Source organism: Marmota marmota, unplaced genomic scaffold (assembly GCF_001458135.2).
Source record: "Marmota marmota marmota unplaced genomic scaffold, marMar, whole genome shotgun sequence".
NCBI classification, from domain to species: domain Eukaryota; kingdom Metazoa; phylum Chordata; class Mammalia; order Rodentia; family Sciuridae; genus Marmota; species Marmota marmota.
The window spans coordinates 14415256-14429599 of NW_025999932.1; the positions used below are offsets into that span (position 1 = coordinate 14415256).

Consider the following 14344-nt stretch of genomic DNA (forward strand, 5'->3'; position numbering starts at 1 on the left):
CCAGGCAGGAGGGTATTAAGTTTGAGGCCAGCCTGAGCAACTTAGTGAGACTGTGTCTCAAATAAAAATAAAAAGGGCTACAGGTGCCACTCAATGTAGAGCACTAGCCTAACATCCACAAAGCCCTGGGTTCAGGCCCCAGTACCACAGAAATAAATAATGAAAATAAATAAAAAGAGCTTGGCTCAGCACTTGGCCCTGGAGGGTACTCAATAAATTGTAGGTTATATTACTGTGAATTAGACTAATTTTATTGTAATTGAATTTCATCACTATTTCCTTATTCTGGAGATACCTACCGTTGTCATAAATGTACTGAGGAATTATACAATAGAGAAAATAATGATTCATCTTTCCAAAGTGTTTTTCATGAATGTAATTCCATGGGATGAGGTTTTTTCATGACTGAAACAACCTTTACAAGACCAATGTGTTATCTGGAATTTAGGTACTCTATATATATTCTTTCTTTAAATGAACAAACACTGCTCAGAACTTCTATTTCACTTTAAACTGGGATATTTCAGGTGATAATATAAATGAGATTGTATGTGTAAAAAAAATAATTTTTTAGAGTTTTCTTATGGGAAATGATTTTCCTTTGCTGAGAAATGTTTTTCTTAGGCATGTAAAAACTAAGACTGTTAAGAATGCACACTTGGTTTAGAGGGAAAAGGCTGTAACTTCAGTCTATATTGACAACTGTGGCACACGATTGGCAGGTCTGGATCTGGAGTGACCCCCACAGGCTCCTGGGCCTCACCACAGTCTTGTCTGTGGCCATGCGGGGTTAGTTTATTGTCTCTGGGAGTTTTCTGAGAAGGTTCCCACCACTTTAAGAGGCTCATGGTTTGTAAGTCCTTTGGTTTCGCTTTGTGTAGGACACCTCCCTTCAGTTCAGAGGAAGAGCTGGATGAGGATGACCTCATCCAGGCATACATGTCCCCAGACTTACTTCCCGTGCAGTCCTCTAAAAGCAACAAGACTAGCTATGGAAAGAGCAGCATCAAAAGTGACACTGACTGGACTGAGGGAAGCGAAATCGAGGACTCTGACATTTCTCCCAAGCCCACAGGTGAGCTTTTATCACCAGAGAACCATCTGGAAATTATTTAGGACAGTGGTTCCCAGCTGGGGGCACCGAATGCAGGGAGTATGAACTGGGAGAGTTCACCAGGCAAGGCTGGGTCTTGTCCAGAGGTGCTGCCTAAGGAAGGTAGATATACTTATTGGCCAAGCTATCTTCTAGTTGAAAGAGAGGCAGAAATTGGGGGTACCTGGCTATATTGGTTTCCCAGTGCTCCTATAACAAAGTACCACAACTAGGCAACTTAGACTACAGAAATGTCCTGTGTCACCAATTCTGCAGGCTGCAAACCATAATCAAGGTATTGGCAAGTTCAGCTCCTTATGAGGTAAGGATCTGTTCCAGGCCTCTGTCCTTGGCTTGTAGAAGACCACTTTCTCCCTGTGTCCTCACATCATCATCCCTCATGCATGCCTCTCTGTCCCAATTTCCCACTTTTGTAAGGACAGTGGTCACAAAGACTAGGGCCTACTCTTAGCAACCTCCATCATTTAATTACCTTGCCTCTAAATAAAGTCACACATTCTAAGGTATTAGGGGTGAGGACTTCAACATGTGAGTTTGAGGGGACAGAATTCAACCTGTTAATACTGTTCTAATACACTGCACTGCCTTTTGGAGATGGGATGATTTTAAAGAAAGACAAGGTCCTAGTCTGTGTCTGCTGATAACATGCTAAAGAGAAATAATTCTGTTTAATGTAACTTAGGAACTATATATTTTAAATATATTACTATTATTATTTGTATGTCCTTATAGTTATGTAAACTATAACCAATGCATTTGAAAATAACTCATATTGTTTTGGAAGGTACCATTTAAATACTCCAGATTACCTCACTGAATTAATGTTTCTGACCATATAATTATTACATGAGTTGGTCCTTGATTAAAATGAAAACTTTTGTAGCTTCTTGCCTGGAGGAGCATGACTTTTTTAAAGTGTTTTTCTTTACTTTTTAATCCCAAAATATATCAGCTAATTTTATTTTAATAATATGTAATTACGTACAGAGCTTAGACTCTTTCTAAGGTGCTTGTAAGGTTATTTTGGAACTGGAGATAGATACAATTTTTAACGACCTGTCTGACTAATTTCTGTTGTTCCCATAGTAACTGCCATTAAAACACTGACCGAAAAAGTTGAAAAGATGGTTTCACAGCAAAAAAATGTGAATAAGCCAGTTGGTGGGATTAATGTGGCTGAGGCATTTATCGCAAAAGAAGGATTACAAGAAGAACTAAAGGTAAAGTCACTTTTACTTACTAAACATACATTAATTCATCTCGATAAAATATAATTATTAATATAGTAGAGGTTAAGATTTTTCACGTCAGTTTTGCATTTAAGAATCAAAGATATTGGGGCTGGGGATGTGGCTCAAGCGGTAGCGCGCTCACCTGGCATGCATGTGGCCCGAGTTTGATCCTCAGCACCACATACAAAGGAAGATGTTGTGTCCGCCGAAAATTAAAAAATAAATACTAAAAAATTCTCTTTAAAAAAAAAAAAAAAGAACCAAAGATATTGGAGTGATAATCTGAAATCCAAAATCTGAAATGTTTTGAATTATTATTATTATTCTAGGGATTGAACCCAGGGACCCTTTACCACTGAGCCACATCCCCAACCCTTTTTATTTCTTTGGAGACAGGGTCTTGCTAAGTTGCTTAGGGCCTCGCTAAGTTGCTTGGGGCCTCGCCAAGTTGCTGAGGGTGGCCTCAAACTTGAGATCTTCTTGCTTTAGTATCCCAAATTGCTGGGATTATAAGGAGCCACCACATCTGGCTCAAAGTATTAAACTTTTTGAACACCCACTTGACACTCAAAAAGTTTCCGACTTGGGCTGGGGATGTAGCTCAGCAGTGAAGCCTGTGCTTAGCCTGCTCAATGTTCAATCTCCAGTATCCCCCGCCAAAAAGGTTTCAGATTTTAGATTGTTTTGGATTTCTGTTTTGGATTTAGATTGTTAAGGATGTTCACACCTGGTAAAGTCTATGCAAATATTTCAAAATCTGAAAACCTATAGAATCTGAAACACTCTGGTGTAAGCAGTTTGGCTAGGGGATATCCAACCTGTAATGATGCATCATATGTTCATCAGAATATCAAAATTCTGTCATGTTTGATGCTTGCAGATATTACATGACTTGGACAAAGAAATGTGAATGGCTAGACTTTGGGGCCTCCATATCCAAGTCCAGGGACTTTTCTCATACAGGGATAAAATAGGGAGGTCATAAAATAGGGACTTTTCAGGGATTAGCCCTTTATGGAGCTGGAGTCAGTAGAGAGATGCTTCAAAGATGTATGTGAATCTTGAGTCAAGGATAGGCCCAAGCTCCTCTGCTGCATCAGAGAAGAATGTTTCCAGTTCTAACAGCCTGGATGCCAGAGAGTCTGACTGCAGCTCTCCTGTTATATTTCTGGAAAGCCTGTCTGTGTTGCCTGGGTCTTCCAATAGTAGTCATTCTTTTTTAAATTTTTCACTAAAATTAGATTTAATTCCTTCTTCTTGTTCTTCCATGGAATCCAGAGCATTCTGTCAGACTATTTTATTAGTTTGTGTTTCACAAGCTGAAAGTGAAAAAAAGCCATATGTCATCAAGAGAGCTAACGTGCCTGCCCTCTTTTGGAAAGGGCAAACTGCAAACATGCTCCTTTCAGGGAGTAGCCGTCCCTGCAGGCTCTGTGTGATATGTGCCACCCTGGCCTTTAGAATTTCTTGCCCCCACTGTAGTTTCTGAAATTTTCCAAATTCTTGATTTGTAGAGAAGAAAAATATATTTCCGTGGCATGAAACAAGAAAGATGATTCCCTTAGCATTCAAAACGCACACTTCCAAATTCAATTCACTGCCCTGCAGAAATCCCAGATTTGGAACCTGTCATTCCCGACCTCTCTTATTCAGTGTCAGCTGCTCAATCTAAGTTGCTAAATGATTGAGGGGCACCAGCTGTTTCTTGAAGAAACATGAATTATCTCCACATATTTTAGTGCGCAGATGTGGACGACGATGACTGGGACATATCATCCTTAGAAGAAGAAAATTCCTTGGGGAAGAAAACTGTGAAAGAATGGAAGGAACCTCCACCATTGAAGAATGAATCGAGTTCTACTCAAGTGCCAAGTGCCTGGGTTGCTTCTAAACCTAGGGGATCCAAAACAGAAGGTTTGCTGCTTTCTTCCTCAGTCCTTTTTCTGACAGCTTCATCTTTATAAGTATCTATTTCAGTTATGCTGATATGTCATCAGACAAAAACACTGTTAGCATAAACAAGACCTTGATGCTTTATGTCATTTGAATAAGGACTATGTATAACTTATTGATTTATATATACTTAGTAATCATTTTTATTTCATATTTTACTTTAAAAAATTTTTAGATTGTAAACGTCTATACAAATATTCTCTTCATGAAGACAGAATTAAATTTTCTGATCATACTCTTGAATGAGACCATTTTTCTGGCAGTCTTCCTATACTCCTGTTTCCTATTATTTATTTTTTAAATTTTCTTTCAAGAAGGTTTTTCCTGTAGTGTTATAGTCAGTGGGATGAATTACAAATGAAATAGTTAGAAATGTTTCCTGGCCACCTGGGCTAGAGCCTGGATAAGTTCAGTAACTTAACTCTCAGTAGATTAAGTTTTTTTTAAATTAGAAAATGGTGATTTATATTTTTTTAGACAGTAGAGGATCTGGCTCATTTTTGCCGTCCATTATACCTCTCGTGTCCCCCTCACTATTTTTGTACCCTGGCATATAATTTTTAATTGGTACTGTAGATTCCACTTTTGTACTTAAAGCTTAGCTATTATAGATTTAACTGCTTAAAGTATTGATGGGACAAATCACTACAATATGCTGATTTTAAATCCTTTGGGAAAACTGGGTGAAATGGTGATTCCATTCCAGGTTTTCTGAGGAATCTCCATACTGCTTTCCAGATTGGTCGCACTGTTTTGCAGTCCCACCAGCAATGCATGAGTGTACCTTTTCCCCACATCTCACCAACATTTACCATTATTTGTGTTATTGATAATTGCCATCTGACTGGAGTGAGATAAAAATCTCACTGTAGTTTTAATTTGCATTTCTTTAATTGCTAGAGATGTTGAACATTTTTTTCCTGTATTTGTTGACCAGTCATATTTCTTTTTCTGTGAAGTGTCTGTTCAGTTCCTTTGTGTGGCTGGATTTTGTAGGAGCCTCTGCATAGCTCATGGAAGCCAGGGGCAGGGGTTCCTGATCAGATTCAGACACTGGGTGATAAATGACAGTGTGAAATTACAGACTTTCTCAGGCTTACCAGTGTGCCTGTTTAACCACGGGCACCTCCTTTTCTCTTCCCACAGTTCGTCAGGAAAACGAATTGAGCACACTGAAAAGCAGCTTCATAACTATGGCTGACTGGAGCACATTAAAAAGCAGCTGAGTAACTGTGACTGACTGGAGTGACCCTGCAGATACTTAACTACAGAAGCCAACAGGAGTTCAGCAATGGCTACATGATTCTCAAGCTCCTGCCTTTCAGCGTTTCCCACGATAACTAGGAAGCCAGTTCAGAGGATGAGGTTCTCTTTAATGGCACTTGGTACAGTATTGAGAAACAAATTGTCCACAGTATTTGGAAGCATATAAAGGTGTTTGACTTCTTAAGAATAATATGTCACTGAAGTCATAAAGTGTTTTCTTTAGAATGGTACTCTAGTGTTAAGTGTATTTTTTTCAACTAATTTTTAAGAGAAAATTTTTCAGCTTCTCACGGGTTTTGGTTTGAATTATTACTGCGTTTTAATATATTTTAGGTTTATTGTCACATTGAAAGTGTTTATATTATAAACTTCTCTTAGTATCTTTAAAATTGAATTAGTAGAATCTACAAAATATTGAGTTAGATGGGTTATTTTTCATATAGAAGTTTAGAAAAATATAGCCAGGCCCATGTTAAATACATTTTCCTAAATTACTTGGATCATATTAGGCCTTGAGCCACTGTAAGCATGTTGCTACCAGTTATTTTCTGCAGATAATCTTTATCTTGGATATTTTACAAATGAAATGTAGCTATTTTAAACACCAGTTAATTTATCAGAATATGGAAAGATTTTGTCATAGCTGAATCATAGTTGTATGTAGTTTTTTTGTTTGCCTTTTTAGTCTTTTTTTTTTTAATAGCCAACCCATATTATAAAATACCTCAAAACTGATTGTTATATTCTTGAACAATGACATTGTCAAAGTTCAGACTTTTTTGCATTTTTTTATGCTCATGGTACTGTCTGTACTTTGTTTACCCTCCAAAAGTAACATTTTAACTGAATCATTTGTTGGGTTTTGGATCTTTTTGTCAATCTTTCCAGTAAAGCCCTTTGCACACCATTGTGACTGTGGTGACTGCGATTGATTCTTAAAAATGATTCCAGATTTAAATTTATCTTCTGAGAGGGACTTACTAAGGGAGAAGCTTGCCCTGATGCTATGCCACATAACATCCTAACCTTTGAAAAATGTTTCTTCCTTCCCCAGGGAAAGTAAAAAACTTGTACCCATTTCAAACCTGTAACAAATTCCTGCAACTTCCTATAGGGAGCATTTTATGCAAATATACTCACTTTTCATGGATGTTTCTAAAAGCTGTCATGAAATAGGAATCATATTTTCATGCGGTAGAACAGAAATAAGCAGCTTGCAAAAATATTGTGCCTGAGCTAGTCCCTGGGTCCCCTGGTCACCCAGTCATTGCTTCAGCAGGTATTTATTGAGATACTGGGTTTTGGTTTTAACATGCATCAGAATGTTCTTTAAAAGAACTCTAGAGATGAGACCATTGTCATTGTCCTCATCCTAAAGATGTGAGAAGCAGGTACCTGCCAAAGACCATATGACAAGAGCCCCTTTAAACCAATCCTCTGCTCCAAATTGTCTGCCAGAGCAGCGAAACAGACTTTTCCTAAGTAAACCAAACATTTACCATGTGTTTGTGTCATAAAAGCCAATCCTTTAACTCATCTGTTTAGTTGTATCATTTTCTTTTACCAAATCTCACCTGTTCCTTTTTCCTTGAACTGTTACCTTGTAGTGTCATTCGCTGGTGCCCAGCTAATGCACTTCTGGTTACTAAGAGGACTTCTCTGTCCCCTGCCCTCCCTAAATTCTTCAGTACTATCTAAACATTATCTTTACCAGCTCAAATTTCCATTAAAAAACATGTGTTTTAAGTGCACACCCACACAGCCCTGTCCGAACACTGGCCTGAAACATCTAATTTATTGCCTTTATGTCTTTCAGTTAATCAGTATCTCTGGAAAAAAATAATTAAGTACTCACATGGTATGGAATTTTTTATTTTTATTAACAAACTGTCACTTGCTTTTCTTTCCATTGAGCACTTCCAAACACTTGATTTTTAAGACTTTCATATGTCAGGAAAATATGTTCATTCAACTACTGTTGGGATTCATATTGTACAGTTTCTCAGAAATATAATAAGGTATCAGTTCTTATCCACAGCTTGAAACTGTATATTTTACCCTAGAATGTCCTAGTTCAAAGCCCTGGTTCTGTCACTATCATGGCAAGTTAAACTCTGCTTTAATTCCCTTTCCTGTAAATGCAGGATAATGGAAATACATGTCTCAGGGGTGGCTGTAAGGGTGACTGATTTAGGATGTGTGAGTTGTGAGTTGATTGTGATAACCAGGGCATCATGGGCATGTTCTGGATAGGGCTGGACCTAGGAATAAGTCTGTTCAGAAATCACTGGAGCACCTTACATGTCACAAAAAATGGTGAGACTCTCAATTACCCTGCTTGTTCCATAAACAGCACCTGGAGACACAGGGGAGCTCAGCCCACCAGTTCTAAGTGAGACAGGTACCACTGGGGACCTGGGACTTCCTTACTGGCTCCAGAGTCAACCACAAACAGTGTCACTAGCTCAGCTCATGCTGATGCCCTGCTTTCTGGGTCAGAGAAGCCTAAGTAGTTGCTTACTATGGATGTGCCACATAAAGGGCAGTGGCACCCTGGCCTCATTAACCCTTCCTTAAGCCATCATAATGAATGACAGTAGTGACAGATGGGTGTCAGAAAGTAGAAGTTGACTCTATGCAGCAACCCATAACATGCCTATATAACTTGGATTCCTTTTAAGGAGCTGCCTCAGATTGTCCCCATACTGTTTACAAGAAACCATTCCTTGAATGCCTTCTGTTTAGTTATATGAGTGAAATAAGGAATGGGGTCAGACCTTATTGAATGCCTGAAAAAGCTATATGACAAATACTACTTGCATCTTTGGTATTAAATGCTTTTCATGTTTTCTAAAGGTATAAAATGTACAAATCCTGTAAATAACCTTTTTATTTTTTTTAGAAAGCCACAACAGAAATGATTAGTATATAACTATGCAAGAACATTTACATCCACACAATCAACAAATTCTTCAAATTCAGGATCATTTTGTGAACAGTCCACTTTATAACAAACTCAAGGTACAGCTTGCCAGCAGGGCTCTTTCAGACGTAAGCATTTTTATCAAACTGTTTTGAAGGGTTTGTGGTTTTAAAATCTCCTTCTCCTCCGTGATACTTTGTCCGAGAAGACATGACAGATGTGGCCCCGTTGTATGTATATCCCATTCTGAAAGGCAAAACACAGGTCGGTAGAGTGTGTTCTCACACGTAGGGCAAACAAAAATCGGATGAAACTGTTTCCATTAAGTTTAAGACTTCCTCTTTCTTGTTAGCCTTCTTCCCTCCTCTGGCCTTGGAATAGTTCACTGTAGTTACTTTTTTTTTTTTAGTTTACTGTGGTTTCTAAGTAGCGTGCAAGACAAAGAATCTCTGCAAAAGAAGCTCATGACTTATTCATCTGTTTGGATATTGTTTTGTTTTTTTTTTAATTAGTTTTTAGTCTATTTCCCATTCCCTATTAGATTAAATATTTTTAGGAAAATCACATGTTTTTATTTTATTTATATATTTTATTTACATTTATTTTATTTATATATTTTAAATCCATCTTAGTAGTTTAATTTTTCCCGTAATTTTTATTGGTGCACTATAGTTGTACATAATCATGAGCTCTGTTGTTACATATTTGTACATGTACACGGTGTAAGAATATAATTTGGTCAATATCTCTCCACAGCACTCCCGACCCCCCCACTCCCACTCCCCCTCCCCGATCCCTTCTGAGTTTGACTTATTTCACTTAACATGATGGTCTCAAGTTTCATCCATTTTCCTGCAAATGATATAATTTCATTTTTCTTTATGGCTGAATAAAACTCCATTGTGTATATAAGCCATATTTTATTTATTCATTCACTCACTGATGGACACCTAGGCTGGTGTCATAGTTTGGCTATTATGAATTGTGCTGCTGTACACAGGGTTATGCATGTATCACTGTAATATGAGCACTTTAATTCTTCAGGATAAATACCGGTTATTTTTTTTAAAAAACTTGTCTGGAACCTGGGAGACTTCATAGTGACCTTCTTCAACAATTCCTGCCTATATAAAAACTTTTGAGGAGGCTGATATGAAGATCATGCCCTTATATTTAGGATCTTATTCCTGAGATAGCATTGGAATATAACAATGATGAGCTCTTTGTTTTGATTTTATTTTTAGTTATATATGGACACAATATCTTTATATTTTATTTATATTTATGTAGTGCTGAGAATTGAACCCAGTGCCTCACATGTGTGAGGCAAGCGCTCTGCCACTAAGCCACAACCCCAGCCCCTGATGAGCTCTTTTTTAAAACAGAAACTAACTATATTTTTACCTTTTCTAACTCTGGGTCTTCGAAGTTTCTGAGAATCACATGAACTATATGCAATTTGTCTCACATGCAATGAGTTAGAATAGTATAGTATTTTTTAACAGGTTGTCTCTTTTTCATACCTGGGTGTTTTGCTGTTGTCAGATATTGAAAAGCAAAATATGATACCACCAATTATGCAGAGTGAGGCTCCTGCCCATCCAATAAATAGAGCAGCTCCTAATTCATACCTGTGAGAAAGCATTACACAAGGATTACAGCATACTTATTTGGGGGTAAACAGTACTTAACACTGCTAGCCAACATTCACTAAATGTTCCTTGTACTTTCCTGCCGTTGGAACCTGTAGAGGAAACAGTAACACTTTTGTGTCTGTAGAGTGCTTTAAACTCAAATGTTTTTATAGCAATGACTTTTTTGTACCTCCCCAACATCCTGAAAGGAAGTGAGGGTGTCCAGGGTGGGGAGGTCAAAGCCTGGGTCTCCTGACTCATCCAGCACCTTTCTTCTGAGTTCTTGTCTTCATCTCACCAAACCCTCCATCCGTTTATTCTGCTCCACAGGGCAAATTATGTAGGCATATTGTGGTTAGAAAAGGGAAGGCCATGTTTGCTGTCATTTCAGGTCAATTTAGTAAATTTTTATCAAGCGTTTGCTATTTACAAAAAAATCATGGTGCAAGGTGTCCATAAAGGGTCAGGATAAAAATGGCATGGTTTTAGTTATCACCGGAGTCTGGTAAGGACACGGGCACCCAACAGCTGTGAGTGATAAGGTACAACCAAGCATCTCCTAGATGGTGAGTCACAGTACTCTGCAAATGACCTGAAGTGATGCTAAGATAGCTTGAGAGACCCTCCCTTGAGGAAGTCACTGTGCAAAGATGCAAATAATGCTTACTGAAAACAAAATTTAAAAGCGGCTTGTAGAGTAGGCTAGAGGGCTAGAGGAAATGCTTTCAGGGAAGGCACAGTCACCCAAAGAAACAAAGACTGAGAAGAGCACACCAAAGCCTCAGGGGCCGAGTGTTTTCTCCTGTTCGCCTGTCCTTTTCCTGTAGAATAGGTCGCTGATCTTTTTGTGTTGTTTGGTTTTGGTTTGTTTGTTTTCTTACTAAGAGCATCTCTTATTTGGGGGCCACAGACCTCCAATGCAAGGCAAAACCAAACCTAATCAGGCTTTTCAGTATAAAAGAAAGCAGGAGTGGGAATCTGTTTTGATCACACAGAATCCTCAGTGGAGATGAGGTGAGGGGTTCCTTGGGGCCCAAGGTCTGCCCCTCCCGGGTCAGATGCAGGCCAGGGCAGGGCTTCAAAATTGAGGCCACACTGTGCTACCTGTGGCTGTCCTGAGCCTGCTGCCCCTTCGTACTTGTATGTCACCCATCTCCTGTCCAATATGGACAGGGTTTTTGGTGTGGTCTGGGGACAGCAGAGTTGGTGTATACCTGACCACTGGCCAGGAGAACAGGAAAGGGTCAGGGCTTTGTGGTGCACAAGTGGGTTTTCACTCAGGAAGGGGTATATGCACCACAAATGTGGTCCTGTGGTCCCTTCTTTGTCGCGCTTACGTTGCCTTTCTTGGGAAGCCAGGTGACAGCTGGGACAGCACATCTAGTTGTTAGAGCCTCATCTGGCTCAGGAGCTCTGATTATTCCCTTGGAGCTCAGAAACTTCAAGGATTCCCCACTGGTGGCAACAGCAGAGATAGCAGATTAGTGTAAGTGAACGGTCTGTGCAAGCAGGCACACACACACACACACACACACACACACCCAAAAGAAGACTAAGGACTGGAATATGCAGCTAGAGAAGAAAAGAGTAGGCCAGATCAGAAGTGTAAAATTGGGAGTTTTAGAAAAAACACTCTCATTAACTATCATGTTATACATTTAAAAAGGATGCCCTGGTTTACACACTCAGCCCTGCTTTTGTGGTGTTTTAATGAGATGACTCATGTAAGACGCAGAGTCAGGCCACAACCTGAGATGCATTTAACAAGATCTGAAGCGAGCCGACTTCAGATCTGCCAGCCTCGTCATCTGACTGCACAGCTATAAGAACAAGGATGGTAGAAAAGTCCTACGTGGTGGACATCACTGTAGGGCGGCTACTTCACAGTATTATCTTGCTGTCTATTTTTCTCCAGGGAGCCTAGGCTATCTTCTCAAACTATGACTTAGCATCACTGTTAGTGTAATATACCCTGAGAAAAGTCTTGAAGTTTTCCTAAAATACTGAGCTTTATTAAAATAGGTACCAAGGGTGACTAGGAATGAGTCTAGTTATTCAAGGTGGTCAGATGAGGACTGAGGGGACAGAAATCATAAGCCACAGCTCAGCACTATGAATTCATTGAAAGGTGCACTGCAGATATGAACACAGTGTTGTTAGGAATCACAGGACTGTGTTTTTTAATTCAAGCCATCTTGAAGCTTTCTGAAGGAATTTGGGAATCACAAGTTTGATGCATAACTGTTTCCTTATTCCTTTTTTATATATTTTGTTTTTCATACAGGCTCTGTTTCAAGGAAAATATTATTTCCATTTGATTTCCTCTTCAGTCAAACACTAAGTAGACCTATTCAGAGCTGATTTTGGAGTCCCTATGGTTTTTAACAATTCAGATGTGAAAGCTTTTGTGACTGGTTCTTTCAGGGATGCTTTCTTCATCCTGTTCAAAGACAGGTCAATTCACACCTCTCAGGTGTGTCATGTGGCAAACACTGACTTGCATTCCCTAAAGGCAGGACTAGGGGAGAGAACAATGGAACATCCACTCCCTTGTGCTCCCAAGGCACGTCTCCTTCCCTCCTCCGCCTCTGCCAGGAAGTCTTTCTTCACTTTGGGTAACGATAAGAAGCTGATTTCAACACCTGGGGAAGATCATCCAAATTGTGGATTATCTGTTGCAGGTCTTTGGTTGACAGTTCCTCTTGGCCCCAGGCCAGCTTTCCCACTCCCAGTGGGGCCTCTTTGTTATAATCACCACAGTTTCTTCCTTATTCTGCAAGGTGACAAATCTACTAGACACTAGACAGAACCATGATCATCAGGGTAAGGAGAGAACTTAGTTTTTAGATGAAAACATTGATTCTGGAGCCTCTCCATCCATAGAACTTGACTTTAATATATTTGTGCCAGTGAATGTGTCTTTAGTAAACCAGTAATGGGGAACAAATTTACTATCAGAAATTAAAACTCAAATTAACCACTCAGAATTCCCCCAAAAAAGTAAACCACAAAGATCTAAGGCATTAAAATATGCTCTTTACTATTGGTTGATGTCACTCTCCTCCACCCGCTGAGTGAGAGTCTGGGCTGCTGCTTGTGACACTCCTGTTAAGAGGGCTTGGGCTGGAGCATGCTCAGTGGGCTAGATTTGACACCTTTCATCCTGCAGCTCATGGCCTAGCCTTGTGAACCTCCCAGCGCGCCTAAGGAAAGGGAGCAAGAACCAAAATCAGTTGATAACCACTTCTGATTTTCATCTCCTATTTTTGCCTTCCTTCCACCCAAACCCGTTTTGAGGGATTTGCCATTCACAGGGAGCTGGTGTGGCTTCCCTAGTCAGCCCCACAGAAATGACAGGCCAGGTACTGTGCTAATCATGTGTTCAGGGTAGACAAGGGATACAGCCTTGTTCTCACAAATCTCACAATCTGGTGGGCCAGACATTAAGCAAATAATTAAAGTGTGATAAGCTGAATGGTAGGACAGAAATGGCTGTGCAAAGATCATCACCATGGTTCTCCCAAATGTGCACAGATGTCATGTAAGTACATCCATGGTAGCCACATCTATATTATCATCAGCTCTCTGTGCTGGGATTTTTGTGTGTATGCTGTTTTGCATATATTACCATATTTAATCACCATTTTGCCATATTTAATATATTTTTGTTGTATGTAATATATTTGCCATATTTAATATATTCTCATATTTAATATGTAATTTTCATAAAAATCCTGAGAAACAGGGATTTCTATTTCCCACATTTTACAAATGTGGAAATTGAAGCTCAGGGAAGTTAAATCACTTGTTTCAGCCAAGTAAATGGTAAGACCAGGATTTAAACTTCTAGCTTGTGATATCAAATCCCATGCTCTTCAGTGCTGCTGCCTTCCTTTTAAGTTACTTTACTTCCTTGATAAGTAAAAGATTTGATTAATTAAAAAAAAAATCAATGCAACCTATTTTTAGTTTTCCTTTTAGAGTGGGGAGAGTTTTCTCTCTCCCTGGCTCATTAAGTTCTCACTGGCTGCAGAGCTCAAGGTGTGGAATTTTTTCTGAATGCCCTCAGGTTGTCTTTCCACCCAGCACAAAGAAGTGAGGGTAGTAATTAAAATCAGGGCAGCTGGAGCTGAAAAAGGGCAGAGCAGACCCTCCAAAATGAAAGCAAAAACTGTTGTACCAAGTGAAAGTGCCCCATCCTTTTAGGATCCCCAGAGAAGTG

The 14344-nt window shown here is 39.3% G+C and overlaps 2 protein-coding genes across 13 annotated transcripts in view; one reads left to right on the forward strand and one right to left on the reverse strand.

Moving 5' to 3' along the window:
* Dzip1 (DAZ interacting zinc finger protein 1) overlaps positions 1-6472 on the forward strand; it is a 58573-nt gene extending 52101 nt beyond the window's left edge. For all 7 annotated transcript variants that reach the window (XM_048800743.1, XM_048800742.1, XM_048800744.1 and 4 more), the window contains 4 exons: positions 882-1075; positions 2201-2334; positions 4086-4260; positions 5446-6472. In XM_048800743.1, the coding sequence (XP_048656700.1) occupies positions 882-1075; positions 2201-2334; positions 4086-4260; positions 5446-5525 (583 nt within the window). In that variant the 3' untranslated portion in view covers positions 5526-6472. The remainder of the gene's footprint in view (positions 1-881; positions 1076-2200; positions 2335-4085; positions 4261-5445) is intronic.
* Positions 6473-7421: 949 nt separating this feature from the next.
* Positions 7422-14344, reverse strand: part of Cldn10 (claudin 10) — a 103153-nt gene continuing 96230 nt past the window's right edge. For 3 of the 6 annotated variants that reach the window (XM_048800745.1, XM_015484152.2, XM_015484151.2), the window contains exons 4-5: positions 10012-10119; positions 7422-8734 (exon numbers count right to left, since the gene is read on the reverse strand). In XM_048800745.1, coding sequence (XP_048656702.1) covers positions 8611-8734; positions 10012-10119 — 232 coding nt within the window. In that variant the 3' untranslated portion in view covers positions 7422-8610. The remainder of the gene's footprint in view (positions 8735-10011; positions 10120-14344) is intronic. The other 3 variants (XM_015484154.2, XM_015484153.2, XM_048800746.1) reach the window with 1 other exon arrangement.